This window comes from Callionymus lyra, chromosome 19, assembly GCF_982586985.1.
Source record: "Callionymus lyra chromosome 19, fCalLyr1.hap1.1, whole genome shotgun sequence".
Lineage (NCBI taxonomy): Eukaryota > Metazoa > Chordata > Actinopteri > Syngnathiformes > Callionymidae > Callionymus > Callionymus lyra.
The window spans coordinates 5426133-5442666 of NC_141836.1; the positions used below are offsets into that span (position 1 = coordinate 5426133).

General features: G+C 39.3%; 2 protein-coding genes across 2 annotated transcripts in view; both read right to left on the minus strand.

Moving 5' to 3' along the window:
• Positions 1-7012: 7012 nt before the first annotated feature.
• On the minus strand, positions 7013-9868 carry cbln4 (cerebellin 4 precursor). Its single transcript, XM_087781260.1, has 3 exons — positions 9587-9868; positions 7477-7593; positions 7013-7412 (listed from the first exon to the last, which is right to left on the minus strand). Exons 1-3 carry the CDS (start codon positions 9842-9844, stop codon positions 7215-7217), a joined length of 573 nt encoding a protein of 190 aa, XP_087637386.1. The 5' UTR covers positions 9845-9868; the 3' UTR covers positions 7013-7214.
• Positions 9869-13623: 3755 nt separating this feature from the next.
• LOC148059110 (uncharacterized) overlaps positions 13624-16534 on the minus strand; it is a 35503-nt gene continuing 32592 nt past the window's right edge. The window contains exon 17 of the mRNA XM_087781510.1: positions 13624-14308. Within this exon, the coding sequence (XP_087637636.1) occupies positions 14207-14308 (102 nt within the window). The 3' untranslated portion in view covers positions 13624-14206. The remainder of the gene's footprint in view (positions 14309-16534) is intronic.

Genomic DNA, 16534 nt, shown 5'->3' on the forward strand with positions numbered 1-16534 from the left:
GATTATAGAGATCATAAAACATGGAAGTCCAACTCAACTTCAGATTGTTCTTCTCGAGATCACGAGCGTCAAACTCCTACACGATGGGTTCCAAAAATGCAACAAAGAGCCAAACAAAGTATATTTACCACCTTTTTACATTTTAATTCAGATAGTATGATCGTCTGTTCATTTTAAAAATGTCAATTTATCTAAAATATCACCTCTGCTGTTTAGATCTTAGTTATTTTAATTATTTATTTAATTTAATTTTAAGCACGACGGTTATTTATTTTTTATTTAATTATAAACGCATCAATTATTTAATTTAATTATGAACACATCAGTTATTTTATTATTTTATTTTATTATAAACACATCAATTATTTATTTTTTGTTTTTTACTATAAACATGTCAGTTATTTAATTTAATATTTTATTATAAACACCTTAGTTATTTTTTATTTAATTTAATTATAAACGCGTCAGGATTTCCTTTTCATTATTAAATTTAATTATAAACACATTAATTAATTATTTATATTTAATTATAAACGCATCAATTATTTATTTTATTATTGTTTGATTATATTATAAACTATTAACTATTATAAATTATTTATTTATTTTTATTCAATTATTTATTAGCTTTAATAATGGTATGTTTCATTTGTAACATGTAAATAATGAAATTAAATAAATATAAAATAAACTTATTATAAACACGTAACAAATAAAACATATTTACTTGCCTACGTCAGTTTTTAATTTTATTTCATTATTTATCGTATAAATGAATTTTTTTATGCCAGGTTTATTGTGTGAGTCACTTATTTTAATTTTACTATGTTTGTTTATTTAAATTATATATATATATTTTTTATCATAATGTTTCCACACGACAGAAAAATTAAATATACAATTTTTTTTATTTTATTTATATTTATTCAACATTTCATTCATATAAATACATTTAAAATAAAACCTCAAAATATTCTTAATGAAAGCGTTATTAGAAATCAACACAGTTTCATATTAAAATTGAGAAGATTCAAAGAATATTTACACATAAATAAAAAAAATATTTAAATTATTCACAAAAATTAAATGCTAAACAGAATAACAAAAAATATTGAATCCTTATTTTTATAAAAATAATTATATAATAATGTCAAACTGTAAAATTAAAATAATTAATTATCTTTTTTAAATTAAACCATTCAATACAGATCTTTTTGCATTAAAAAAAATGCAATTCTTAAATAAAACCAACAACATTTGAATCGTCATATAAAACTATATAATATTCTGATGTCACTGAAATACTTCCATATTCAAGTTGAAACTTTATTGATTGCCATCGTTGACGAGCGACACTGACGCTGGACTGTTTCATCTGCTGTTGTGTTATTTTAGCTCTGAGTAATAATTCAGGTCGTCGTCCCTCTGGATCCAATCAGAGCGAGCAGGTCTGTGCATATCTCACGCCAGGAGCTGGAAACAATCTCCGTGCAGCTGATTAGAGACGATATATTCAATCTCACCTCCATATTGTCTCTGGAAATGCCAGAATAAAGGTCGGAATTAAGTCTGGAAATTCAACTTGGTGGTTTTAGCGACTCCAGGGATCTTTAAATCCTCCGTCTCTGCTGCAGTTTCTCTCTCCTTAAATATCTCAAGATCACAGAACTTTGATGGAGTTCGTGTTCAGTCTTTTCTTCCCTGAGCTTGTCTGGTACACAGAAACAAGTGAAGTTCTTGTCTGAAGAGGATTCTGGGTCAGAACAGTTCATGGAGGAAGTTGATGTGACGACACGTCTTTCATCGAGGCCTGATTTTGTTTCTTCTAAATTCACTCTTGATAGTATAGATAAGAGCAAGGCCTCTAATCTTTAAATGTTAGTCTTTACAGACTTATTTTGCCATTTGTCACCTGGTTTGAGTCTCACACTTATGACCGTACTAGAAACATTACTAGCTAGACCTCTCCTTCCTTGTAAAATTCCATAATGGGCGCTGCACGGAGCTAGCGTTGCAAGGGGCTGGCGCTGCACGGAGCTAGCGCTGCACGGGGCTAGCGCTGCAAGGGGCTAGCGCTGCACGGGGCTAGCGCTGCACGGGCTACCGTTGCATGGAGCTAGCGTTGCACGGGGCTATCGCTGCACGGCGCTAGCGTTGCACGGGCTATCGCTGCACGGCGCTAGCGTTGCACAGGGCTAGCGTTGCACCGGGCTAGCGTTGAATCTGGCTAGTACCGCATACTGCTAGTGTCGTATCTGCTGGTGTTGCACGGGGCTATCGCTGCACGGCGCTAGCGCTGCAAGGGGCTATCGCTGCACGGCGCTAGCGCTGCAAGGGGCTATCGCTGCACGGGGCTAGCGTTGCACCGGGCTTGCGTTGCATCTGGCTAGTACCGCATACTGCTATTGTCGTATCTGCTGGTGTTGCACGGGGCTATCGCTGCACGGCGCTAGCGTTGCAAGGGGCTATTGCTGCACGGCGCTAGCGTTGCACCGGGCTAGCGTTGCACCGGGCTAGCGTTGCACCGGGCTAGCGTTGCACCGGGCTAGCGTTGCATCTGGCTAGTGCTGCATACTGCTAGTGTCGTATCTGCTGGTGTTGCACGGGGCTATCGCTGTACGGTGCTAGCGTTGCAAGGGGCTATCGCTGCACGGCGCTAGCGTTGCACCGAGCTAGTGTTGCACCGAGCTAGTGTTGCATCTGGCTAGTACCGCATTCGGCTAGTGTTGTATGTGCTGGTGTTGCACCAAGCTGGCGTTGCGCCATTGATTGCACTTTTATTAGTTTTTATTTTGTCTTGTAAAATTCCATAATGTAATCATATATGTGCAGGTTTACCATCAAACTGCATCGGGCTAGCGCTGAATTTTGTCTTCATTTTTGTATGTTTTAGTCTTTTTAAAAAATAATATTTTTTTTAGTTTCAACTAATAATTTACTCAAACATTATTGACAGAAGGTTAACTTTCAGTCGTGAAAACTTTGACACGATAATGTTGTGCGACCATGATTGTGTTGTCACTCAGAAGCAGACACTGGGAAATGGATCCATCTTTATTTATAGTCGATGGTTTTACAAGTCAACCTCCATCTTGACTGAGTATTTACACTCTGACGCAGGAACACACAGAGAGGTTGCAGTAAAGATGGACACCAAACGTGAGGCAGTGGAACTTTTGTGATCGTCTTATCGTTCGGTCAGAACTCTACACCGTCTGAATACACTTTTGAAAGGTTGTTTTTTGAACTCTGACCGTAACATTACGACCACGTTCATCTGTGATGAAAGGAAACGTTGGTTGAACACGTTTGACATCAAAGACGACAGAATTCTAGCGTGAAGTTCACTCGACGTTCGTCAAAACAACTCAAATTAAATAACACAAGTATGAACAAAATATTCAAAACAAACGCATATAAACATAAAACTATTTCATTGGACATTGACACAATTATTAAATAGAAATTCAACGTGAAAAAGATTTAAAATTAAATATTTATTAAATATAACGCATGATAAAAATAAAGTCCAGTTTATAATTCCTTGTAAATATAAATATAAATAAATGTTCAATCATTTTTTTTAAAGCCTTTGGAAGAAAACACTAAACAAATGTTGGTAAAGACTACATTCATTTATAAACGTTTATTAGATCTATGGTATTAAAAAATAAAATTAAACTTCTTGTTCTCTTATTTTGAAAAATGCTGAATGATAAAATCAACAAGTCAACTCGGTGACATTGAAAGACTGAAAGTGATAATTAAAGTGAAGAAATGATTAAAACTTTATTTACAAATATGAATAAATTATAAATCTTGATTGGAAAATAGTTTTTGGATCCTATGAAGATGATTTTTGTAGTTTCATTAAAACTCGGTTTGTTCTCTTCATCCAGACTTTGAGTCGAGCTTCCGGGTTTTTTCGAGGAACAAACTCGACGTCATTTTCACGTTTACGAACGTCGTCGGGACGAGAACACGAGCAGCGACGTCCAGAAGTCGTGACCAAGTCACAGTGAGGTTGTGACACAGTCGCGGTGAATTCACAATGAAGTCAAAAGTTGCAGTGAAGTCACGATGAAGTTGCAGTGAAGTCATGACAAAGTCGCAGTAAAGTCACAATGAAGTTGCAGTGAAGTCACAAGTCATGAAGTTGCAGTGAAGTCATGACAAAGTCGCTGTAAAGTCACAATGAAGTTGCAGTGAAGTCACGATGAAGTTGCAGTGAAGTCACGACAAAGTCACAATGAAGTTGCAGTGAAGTCACGACAAAGTCACAATGAAGTTGCAGTGAAGTCACGACAAAGTCACAATGAAGTTGCAGTGAAGTCACGACAAAGTCACAATGAAGTTGCAGTGAAGTTGCAGTGAAGTCACGACAAAGTCACAATGAAGTTGCAGTGAAGTCACGACAAAGTTACAATGAAGTTGCAGTGAAGTCACGACAAAGTCACAATGAAGTTGCAGTGAAGTCACGACAAAGTCACAATGAAGTTGCAGTGAAGTCACGACAAAGTCACAATGAAGTTGCAGTGAAGTTGCAGTGAAGTCACGACAAAGTCACAATGAAGTTGCAGTGAAGTCACGATGAAGTTGCAGTGAAGTCACGACAAAGTCACAATGAAGTTGCAGTGAAGTCACGACAAAGTCACAATGAAGTTGCAGTGAAGTCACGACAAAGTCACAATGAAGTTGCAGTGAAGTCACAATGAAGTTGCAGTGAAGTTGCAGTGAAGTCACGACAAAGTCACAATGAAGTTGCAGTGAAGTCACGACAAAGTCACAATGAAGTTGCAGTGAAGTCACGACAAAGTCACAATGAAGTTGCAGTGAAGTTGCAGTGAAGTCAAGACAAAGTCACAATGAAGTTGCAGTGAAGTCACGACAAAGTCACAATGAAGTTGCAGTGAAGTCACGACAAAGTCACAATGAAGTTGCAGTAAAGTCACAATGAAGTTGCAGTGAAGTCACAAGTCACGAAGTTGCAGTGAAGTCATGACAAAGTTGCTGTAAAGTCACAATGAAGTTGCAGTGAAGTCACGACAAAGTCGCTGTAAAGCAGTGCTTCTCAATTATTTGCTGTTAGGCCCCCCCTAAGAAGAAGTAAAAATTTCGCGCCCCCCCCAAATATACAAATATACGCTGCCACCGGAAATAATATCATTTGTCAATAAAATTGCACCTGTGCATAACATTATATTCTTATTAACATTAAAGAAGACTAAATAAAGAAATATGGATCAATTTAACAAATAATTACTTTGTTAACACAGTAGAAAAAACCTAAAGAGCATAAATTTAGTGAAAACATTTTCTGAGCATTGGATACTGAAAGAAACTTATCCATAAATAATAATGAAATGAAATTGACCAGCAACATTAACTCAGGAGCACAATATATAAAACAATTTGAACCAGCAATATATAAAACACTATCATACTGAATACTTATACATTGTAATTGATCAGCAACATCAACTCAGGAGCATAAAATATAAAACTCTTAAAAACCGAAAATGAATAAGACAATGTGTGCTGATTTGTTTCTTTTATCAAAATGAGGAAGTGAGGAAGCTTAATGGCTACAATGAGCACGTTTTGCAGAGCACAGCTTTTCGACGCCACCTTATATGACGCTAACAGTGCTCGCTGGTTTACTGAAGTAGCACTCAAAAAACGGGACGACTGTTGATGATACTCAAGCGGCTTATCAGCGTGATTGGGGTGTGTAGTATGAAGGTGGCGCCTTAATTTACATGGCTTCATGCCGTCCGCTGCCAATGTTTTCAGACACAGCAAACAGACCGGTCTTTCCTCTTCTCCCACCGTATTAACGGTGAATCCAAGCGCTACATACGCCTCGTCATACTTCCTCGTCTTGGCTTTCGGGACACTTGCCTCGGTATCTCCGTCTTTGTCCGCTACTCTTTTCCTCCCCGTTAGATACTTATCCATGCTATTCACTGCACTTCCACGGTTCGTTTACTCCACACACTCCTGTGCTGTGTCTCAAATCGCATACTAGCGTACTAAAAGTTAGTATTTTTAGTACGTTAGTGTGTCTCAATTCTTAGTATGCGAAATTTAGTGCGCCATGCATACTAAATTGGCGTACTAACACGCCCACAAAACTAGCATGGTTCGATGGACACTAACCATACTAAACAGCCGCCATTTTAATGACGTTTTAAACGGAAGTTACGTCATATATAAATGCATATATATGCATATACTTAAATGTGTATTTTCAGCAGCAGTAGGAGGATAAACACGTCTTCGCTGCTGATACCAGCTTAAATATCTCGCGATTATTTAGATTCTCATATTTTTTCTTTATTTCTATTTCCAAAGTTGCAATACGTGCTGCCAGCAGGTGGCGGCGATAGCGTTCAAACAGCTGCTTGAAACATCGTTAAATAGAAGTAGAAGAAGAAGCTGTCATGTGATTTCCGGTTAGTGTGTAGCTTCAGGGTTTGATTTGAGACATACTATCTGCGGAGAATTTGCGTACTAGTTAGTATGCATACTAAACTGATGCATACTAACTTCTAGCATACTAAGATTAGTATGCGATTTGAGACACAGCACTGCTCTGCTCTGTGCTACGGGCTCTTCTTCGGTGCAAAAAGACCCACTCCCTGCGTACACTGACAAAGAGAGCGCCACTGCCACCTACCTTAGTGGATGCGCAATTACACTTTATTCTTATACGACACGTAAAAAAAAAAGCATGTTCCCCAGGGTCACTCGCGCCCCCCCTGGCATCGCTCCGCGCCCCCCCCCCCCCTATTTGAGAAACACTGCTGTAAAGTCACAATGAAGTTGCAGTGAAGTCACAAGTCAGGAAGTTGCAGTGAAGTCATGACAAAGTCGCAGTAAAGTCACAATGAAGTTGCAGTGAAGTCACAAGTCACGAAGTTGCAGTGAAGTCACGAAGTTGCAGTGAAGTCATGACAAAGTCGCAGTAAAGTCACAATGAAGTTGCAGTGAAGTCACAAGTCACGAAGTTGCAGTGAAGTCACGAAGTCGCAGTGAAGTCACGACGAAGTCGCAGTGAAGTCATGACAAGAGTAGTGACAAAGTCACAGTAAAGTCAAAAGTCACTGTGAGGTCACATGAGTCTGGAGGCAACAAGGAATATTCCTGTTGAGTCGGTCCTGATGCTGCACCGATGCTTTGATGATGACGACGACACGGAAACGATGGTCTCTTCACAGCGGGAACACCAGGAAGCCGGAGAAGGTGGAGTACTGCCATCCGCCCACCAGGTTCCCCTTCTCCAGCTTCAGGTAGACTTTGTCCTCTTTGTCCAGGTACAGAAGAACCCCGTTGGTCGCCGCCTCGCGGGTCACGTCTTTGTCTCCGGCGAAGGCCGAGATGACGGGTTTCCCGTTCAGCATCAGGTTCACCTGGTGGAAGAAGAAATCATTTTAGGACCTCAACGAGTCGAGATGTTGGAGGGAGAGACTTCACCTGGATGGTTTGACTCTGGTAAACTTTGATGACGTGGAAGTTGAAACTGTAGATCCCTTTCCTCGGAGACAGAAACACGGATTCGAACGTGAAGTAGTTCCCGATGTTGACCAGAACCTGTGAGGGAGAAGAAACCGTCGAAGCTTCATAAAGATTCTGACTTTTGCTGGTTGTTGTTCCGACAAATGTTGAGCCATTAATCGAAGAATTAACGATATAATTAACATCATGAATGTTACCTAGTGCGGCTTTAATGCCAGGACGAGCTTGTCGTCCGTCGACGTCAGAGGAAGTACTTTGACTTTAAATCATGGAACTGCAGGGTTTGAAGTTATCAAACCAGGACGTCACGAGTCCTTCACGGCTCTTAAACCGGCTCAGTCTTATCTTAACATCCAGCGGCTCATTATCCAAACACCTGAGCGCGAAGTGGAACTTAATCCTGGCGCTCGCTCCCCATTATCACGCCGCGGTGTGACGGTCGAACAGATGAGATGTGAGCAGATCTTAATGTACCAGTGGTTTAATGACCTTAAAGAAATGGATTTAACTTGCTGTATCAGCAGATCGTGACGTCATAAGCTATATCTTTCGGGAGCTCCGCCCACCCACATGATGTGACCTTTGACCTGCTGCAGATCCTCACAGTAATACTTCAGTAGATGTAAGCAATAATTCTTAATGTCAAACTTAAATTGGTGACTGTAAAACACATTTGAAAAAAAATGAAATGACGTGAAGTGGTAAACAAAAACTTAGTAACATGCGAGTACTACACAAATATTATTGCATAATTTGGGTACATTTATTTTCAGTGGACCTATAAAAGTAAGTTAAATGATGTAAAACGCAATAAGTTTTGTTTTATCCAAGTGTTCAGATGCTAGCAAGGTATCGCAGCACGTGTTCGTCCACTAGAGGGCGCCAGACTAATGCTACTGTAGGTATTTGAAACAGTAATTCATAGATTATAAGTTTCTGATGTAGTGGAACAATTTAATTTTGAAGATGTGTTTGTCCGTCACTCGTAGTTGACTCGAAGTCTGGTGACTGTGAGGTGCTGCGAGTGTATTATACATGGGTGTCCACCAGGGGGCGCTCTGTTGCACGAACGTCTATTAATGCTGCTTTTATTGTAACTGTCAGGTTGTCATGACTCGAAACATATATTTCTATAGCGTGAGTGTTTTAGGGGCCGTCAAGGAAGGAAGACAGGAATGACAAAATATGTGGGAAAAATACTTGAATCACAAGTAAAATACAAATTAAATTAAAGGTTTATTTTTATTGTAGACTTTTTTTTATTTTTGTATTATATTTGAGTATTTATTGGCCTTAAAAAAAATTTGAGTTCATTTATTTTTAAATACTATTTTATTTTTTATTTTAAAATAAAAGCACTCAAAATATTTTAAGCCCAACAAAAATACAATTTATTTATAAGTTAATAAAGTAGTTTTTTTTTTTTATACAATAAGCAAATTAAAATTAAAAAATATAAATACAAAATTAATATAATCAAAGAAATAAAAATAGTATTTAAAAATAAATTCAGCGAAATTATTAAGGCAAATAAACACTCGCAAGGAAAAGGGGGAAAAGTTCTAAATTTAAAAAAACTTGACTTACATTTAGAGTTAAACTAGTAATTATTAATAAAAATGAATACAAAGTAAAAGCATTAGCTGTAGAAACATTTGTCTACAAGAAGCTGTGGGTGGACGTAATAACTTCTGCCATCTAGTGGCTGGAGGTTTAATTGCAACACAGAAATGAATGAAACGCTGTGAATATTTGCGTGTTAATTGGAAATATAAACTATAAAAATCGATTTATTTAATACACACTTTATTGAAACATTAACTATAAAAGAACTATGAAAACAAAAATACGAAATTAAAAATAAATATAAAGATCATAAAATGAATACAAAGTAAAAGCATTAGCTGTTGAAACATTTGTCCACAAGAGGTCCTCAGTAATTCAGCCAAACGGCCACATGTGGCCCGAGGGCTGCACTTTTACTGTAAGTAACACTAACTCGAACCCTGCTGCCGCGCGTGCACGTGAACGAATCGTCCGCGAACGTGTTGCAGACTGGGTTCGGTACCTGGTCGAAGTAGATGATCCGGGTCTTGTTGCTCATCTCCGAGGGCTCGTGGTTGTTGCCGCGCACGGCGGAAAACGCCACCTTGGAGTTGGCGGCGCGCACGGAGATGCCGAGCGGCGACGAGGACGCTCTCCAGTCGCTGGTCGGGTTCGAGTCGCAGACCACCAGACACTTGCCCTCCAGCACCAGGGGCTCCGTGTCGTTCTGAGCCGCGACCCGCAGCAGCCCGACCAGGACCAGCACCAGAGCGGAGACCATGCTTGACGAGCCGAGCCCACCCGAACCTCGTCACTGTCCTGCGCTCATGCTCCTGTGATCCGGACCAGTGGAGGTTCGGTCCATCACCCTGCGCGCTCCTCTCAGCGTCTGACGAGCGCGCGCACTTTACGCACGAACAACGAGTGGAAGACTCGCGCGTAATTGTCCGTAGGCGACGTCACGTGATCACCGATCGATCAAGAAATCGTCAACAAATGTTGCATTTTCTTAGAAAAAACGACTTTTATTTCGTCTTGAAACCACATCTCATACCTTAAGTCACCACTAGATGTCGATGGAGTTTCTCTAGAGCATTTGAAACACCAGGTTTTATCCATATTATGTCACAATTGCGGCACAAATTAAAACTTAATTTAATCTTGAATTCGTAGCTTTAATTCTCTCACTAGGGGTCGACACCATTTTCCCAGCATGCATTGCTGGGCTACGAGTTTTCTATGATCCATGTCGTGACAAATGCAGTTTTTAAGTCATATTGTATTAGTTAATGATAGCAACACCATTTTTTTTACTCATTAAAAGATGCATGGACACACAATAAAACGCTTTTTATTTATTTAATATTTATTACATTAATGTTAATATCATTGTGTTTTCTGTAGATTTAACTAAATGTCATTTATTTGTATTTTTCCATGTGCAAATAATGACATGATTTAAAAAACACACGACTAAAGAAGCTGGTGTTTTTCCGTCGACAGGAAGTAGATCCCCGTGACTTCCTGTCGTCCGTCACGTCAACATCGAGCGGCACAAAGTTCTCTCAGGACGACGTCTTTATCGATCAAGAAATCGTGAACAAATGTGGCATTAAAAAAAAAGAACAAACTTATTTCGTCTTGAAACCACATCTCATACCTTAAGTCACCACTAGATGTCGATGGAGTTCGTCTGGAGCGTTTGAAACACCAGGTTTTATCCACATTATGTCACATTTACGGCACAAATTAAAACTTTATTTCGTCTTGAATTCGTAGCTTTAATTCTCTCACTAGGGGTCGACACCATTTTCCCAGCATGCATTGCTGGGCTACGAGTTTTCTATGATCCATGTCGTGACAAATGCAGTTTTTAAGTCATATTGTATTAGTTAATGATTGCAACACCATTTTTTTTACTCATTAAAAGATGCATGGACACACAATAAAACGCTTTTTATTTATTTAATATTTATTACATTAACGTTAATATCATTGTGTTTTCTGTAGATTTAACTAAATGTCATTTATTTGTGTTTTTCCATGTGCAAATAATGACATGATTTAAAAAACGCACGACTAAAGAAGCTGGTGTTTTTCCGTCGACAGGAAGTAGATCCCCGTGACTTCCTGTCGTCCGTCACGTCAACATCGAGCGGCACAAAGTTCTCTCAGGACGACGTCTTTATCGATCAAGAAATCGTGAACAAATGTGGCATTAAAAAAAAAGAACAAACTTATTTCGTCTTGAAACCACATCTCATACCTTAAGTCACCACTAGATGTCGATGGAGTTCGTCTGGAGCGTTTGAAACACCTGTGCTGTGTCTCAAATCGCATACTAATCTTAGTATGCTAGAAGTTAGTATGCATCAGTTTAGTATGCATACTAACTAGTACGCAAATTCTCCGCAGATAGTATGTCTCAAATCAAACCCTGCTGCTACACACTAACCGGAAATCACATGACAGCTTCTTCTTCTACTTCTATTTAACGATGTTTCAAGCAGCTGTTTGAACGCTATCGCCGACACCTGCTGGCAGCACGTATTGCAACTTTGGAAAAAGAAATAAAGAAAAAATATGAGAATCTTAATAATCGCGAGATATTTAAGCTGGTATCAGCAGCGAAGACGTGTTTATCCTCCTACTGCTGCTGAAAATACACATTTAAGTATATGCATATATATGCATTTATATATGACGTAACTTCCGTTTAAAACGTCACTAAAATGGCAGCTGTTTAGTATGGTTAGTGTCCATCGAACCATGCTAGTTTTGTGGGCGTGTTAGTATGCCAATTTAGTATGCATGGCGCACTAAATTTCGCATACTAAGAATTGAGACACACTAACTTACTAAAAATACTAACTTTTAGTACGCTAGTATGCGATTTGAGACACAGCACAGGTTTTATCCACATTATGTCATATTTACGGCACAAATTAAAACTTTATTTCGTCTTGAATTCGTAGCTTTAATTCTCTCACTAGGGGTCGACACCATTTTCCCAGCATGCATTGCTGGGCTACGAGTTTTCTATGATCCATGTCGTGACAAATGCAGTTTCTAAGTCATATTGTATTAGTTAATGATTGCAACACCATTTTTTTTACTCATTAAAAGATGCATGGACACACAATAAAAAGCTTTTTATTTATTTAATATTTATTACATTAACGTTAATATCATTGTGTTTTCTGTAGATTTAACTAAATGTCATTTATTTGTATTTTTCCATGTGCAAATAATGACATGATTTGAAAACGCACGACTAACGAAGCTGGTGTTTTTCCGTCGACAGGAAGTAGATCCCCGTGACTTCCTGTCGTCCGTCACGTCAACATCGAGCGGCACAAAGTTCTCTCAGGACGACGTCTTTATCAATCAAGAAATCGTGAACAAATGTGGAATTAAAAAAAACAACAAACTTATTTCGTCTTGAAACCACATGTCATACCTTAAGTCACCACTAGATGTCGATGGAGTTCGTCTGGAGCGTTTGAAACACCAGGTTTTATCCACATTATGTCACATTTACGGCACAAATTAAAACTTTATTTCGTCTTGAATTCGTAGCTTTAATTCTCTCACTAGGGGTCGACACCATTTTCCCAGCATGCATTGCTGGGCTACGAGTTTTCTATGATCCATGTCGTGACAAATGCAGTTTTTAAGTCATATTGTATTAGTTAATGATTGCAACACCATTTTTTTTACTCATTAAAAGATGCATGGACACACAATAAAACGCTTTTTATTTATTTAATATTTATTACATTAACGTTAATATCATTGTGTTTTCTGTAGATTTAACTAAATCTCATTTATTTGTATTTTTCCATGTGCAAATAATGACATGATTTGTAAACGCACGACTAACGAAGCTGGTGTTTTTCCGTCGACAGGAAGTAGATCCCCGTGACTTCCTGTCGTCCGTCACGTCAACATCGAGCGGCACAAAGTTCTCTCAGGACGACGTCTTTATCGATCAAGAAATCGTGAACAAATGTGGCATTAAAAAAAAACAACAAACTTATTTCGTCTTGAAACCACATGTCATACCTTAAGTCACCACTAGATGTCGATGGAGTTCGTCTGGAGCGTTTGAAACACCAGGTTTTATCCACATTATGTCACATTTACGGCACAAATTAAAACTTTATTTCGTCTTGAATTCGTAGCTTTAATTCTCTCACTAGGGGTCGACACCAATTTCCCAGCATGCATTGCTGGGCTACGAGTTTTCTATGATCCATGTCGTGACAAATGCAGTTTTTAAGTCATATTGTATTAGTTAATGATTGCAACACCATTTTTTTTACTCATTAAAAGATGCATGGACACACAATAAAACGCTTTTTATTTATTTAATATTTATTACATTAACGTTAATATCATTGTGTTTTCTGTAGATTTAACTAAATGTCATTTATTTGTGTTTTTCCATGTGCAAATAATGACATGATTTAAAAAACACACGACTAAAGAAGCTGGTGTTTTTCCGTCGACAGGAAGTAGATCCCCGTGACTTCCTGTCGTCCGTCACGTCAACATCGAGCGGCACAAAGTTCTCTCAGGACGACGTCTTTATCGATCAAGAAATCGTGAACAAATGTGGCATTAAAAAAAAAGAACAAACTTATTTCGTCTTGAAACCACATGTCATACCTTAAGTCACCACTAGATGTCGATGGAGTTCGTCTGGAGCGTTTGAAACACCAGGTTTTATCCACATTATGTCACATTTACGGCACAAATTAAAACTTTATTTCGTCTTGAATTCGTAGCTTTAATTCTCTCACTAGGGGTCGACACCAATTTCCCAGCATGCATTGCTGGGCTACGAGTTTTCTATGATCCATGTCGTGACAAATGCAGTTTTTAAGTCATTCAGGACACAATAAAAAAACCTTTTTTTATTTATTTATTATTGAAATTAACATTAAAATCATTGTATTGTAACTAAATGTCATTTATTTGTATTTTTCCATGTGCAAATAATGACAGGATTTGACTAACGAAGCTGGTGTTTTTCCGTCGACAGGAAGTAGATCCTTGTGACTTCCTGTCGCCCGTCACGTCAACATCGAGAGGCACGAAGTTCTCTCGACGTCTTCATGGAAGACGCGGCGCTCGGACGTCAACACACTCGCTCTCGTGCTCGGCCGAAGTCCTGCACGAAGTCCCGCACGCACCTGAACAGCTCCTGCGACTCCCGCTCCGCCGCCTCGCCGAACTTCACCTGCGAACGACCGCAAGAGAACGTTAGCACGTGACCACCATCGTGAGAGTCCGGCGGTCTTAACGACCCCCGACTCTCCCGCGGCACGTCCGCCGGATTAGCTTCAATAACCGTCGGACGGAGGTCACGGCGCTCGGGAGTCAAGGTCGCGGCGGATAAGTGGGATAATTAGCCGAGCGGATGCCGGCGAAGATGTCTACACACTCCGGACCAGGAAGTACGACAAACACACACACCTGTGTTGGTTCCCATCAGCTTCTAACCAAGACACAAACCTCTAGTTACAGGCGGTGACAGACGTCGGCGGAGCTCGTCCACGCCCTTGACCTGCAGCACCAGGTACTTAAGCTTCTCTACGTGGTCAAAACAAGATGGTTTACACCGTTTATGAAAGTTCACTAGTTCAGTTCATAATTCAAGTGTCAAAAGTTCATCAAGAATGAACTAGTTCAAAGTGCAGTTCACCCTTTTTAAATGAACTACTTCAGTTCATAATTCAATTTTCAAAAGTCCACAGAGAATGAACTAGTTCAAAGTACAGTTCACCCTTTTAAATTGAACTACTTCAGTTCATAATTCAATTTTCAAAAGTCAACAGAGAATGAACTAGTTCAAAGTACAGTTAACCCAATTTTAAAATGAACTAGTTCAGTTCATGATTCCAGTTTCAAAAATGTATAAAGAATGAACTAGTTCAAAGTGCAGTTCACCCTTTTTAAATTAACCAGTTCAGTTCATAATTCCAGTCTCAAAAGTTCATCAAGAATGAACTAGTTCAAAGTCAGTTCACCATTTTAGAATGAACTAGTTCAGTTCATAATTCAAGTTTCCAAAATATGAACTGGTGGCGACACATAACTTGTCACGATACAGGGTCAACCATACGATATACTGTGATACTGTAGTAACAAGTATATATGTGTTGTATTGTCGAGTACTTGACTCTGGTGTTGTAGTATTTACAGACCACATGACTCTTGACGAAGTCGTAACTGCTTTCATTTGTTTTCAATCCAAAATATGTCCAAACATCAGCTTTTAAAGCTGCTGGAATCACTGTATCCTCTCGTCCTCAGTCAACGCCAAATTTCATTGTTCCTTAAGCTGTGGGTGGACGTAATGACTGCTGCCATTTAGTGGCTGGAGGTTTAATTGCAACACAAAAATGAATGAAACGCTGTGAATATTTGCGTGTTAATTGGAAATATAAACTATAAAAATCGAATTATTTAATTTAATACACTTTATTGAAACATTAACCATAAAATAACTATGATAAAAAATAAAATATGAAATTTAAAATAAATATGATCTTAAATACAAATTATTCCCCTCAACACCAGGAGAGTCAAACGCTTCCAGACTTTTGCAAAGGTTCAGGAGAAAATAAACAAATGAAATGAAGTTTTTGTTGGTGGACGATGATGGATCACGTGAAGGGAAACGAGGAGAAAATGGCCGACGATAAAAGAGACGCAGCACCTGTTAAGTTGTCAGGACGGAGCCGCGGCGCCATAAAGCTGTAGTAACGAGGTTAGCGACTCGTCCTCCTCGTGGACAATGTGATAAAAGAAGACGAGGATTCATCCTCTGATGAATGTTGCTCCTGCCCTCGAGTCTGAGAGGAACATCCTCCGTCTGATCTGAAGATGGATCCTCGAGTCTGAGAGGAACATCCTCCGTCTGATCTGAAGATGGATCCTCGAGTCTGAGAGGAACATCCTTCGTCTGATCTGAAGATGCATCCTCGAGTCTGAGGAACATCCTTCGTCTGATCTGAAGATGGATCCTCGAGTCTGAGGAACATCCTTCGTCTGATCTGAAGATGGATCCTCGAGTCTGAGAGGAACATCCTTCGTCTGATCTGAAGATGGATCCTCGAGTCTGAGGAACATCCTTCGTCTGATCTGAAGATGGATCCTCGAGTCTGAGGAACATCCTTCGTCTGATCTGAAGATGGATCCTCGAGTCTGAGGAACATCCTTCGTCTGATCTGAAGATGGATCCTCGAGTCTGAGGAACATCCTTCGTCTGATCTGAAGATGGATCCTCGAGTCTGAGAGGAACATCCTTCGTCTGATCTGAAGAGGCATCCTCGAGTCTGAGAGGAACATCCTTCGTCTGATCTGAAGATGCATCCTCGAGTCTGAGGAACATCCTTCGTCTGATCTGAAGATGCATCCTCGAGTCTGAGAGGAACATCCTCCGTCTGATCTGAAGATGGAT

Coding starts and splice junctions, on each gene's coding strand:
- cbln4 (XM_087781260.1), bottom strand. CDS start 9,844: ATGGTCTCCGCTCTGGTGCTGGTCCTGGTCGGGCTGCTGCGGGTCGCG. Junction 7,594..9,586: donor GGATCATCTACTTCGACCAG/GTACCGAACCCA, acceptor TCTCCCTCACAG/GTTCTGGTCAACATCGGGAA. Junction 7,413..7,476: donor ACCAGAGTCAAACCATCCAG/GTGAAGTCTCTC, acceptor TTCTTCCACCAG/GTGAACCTGATGCTGAACGG.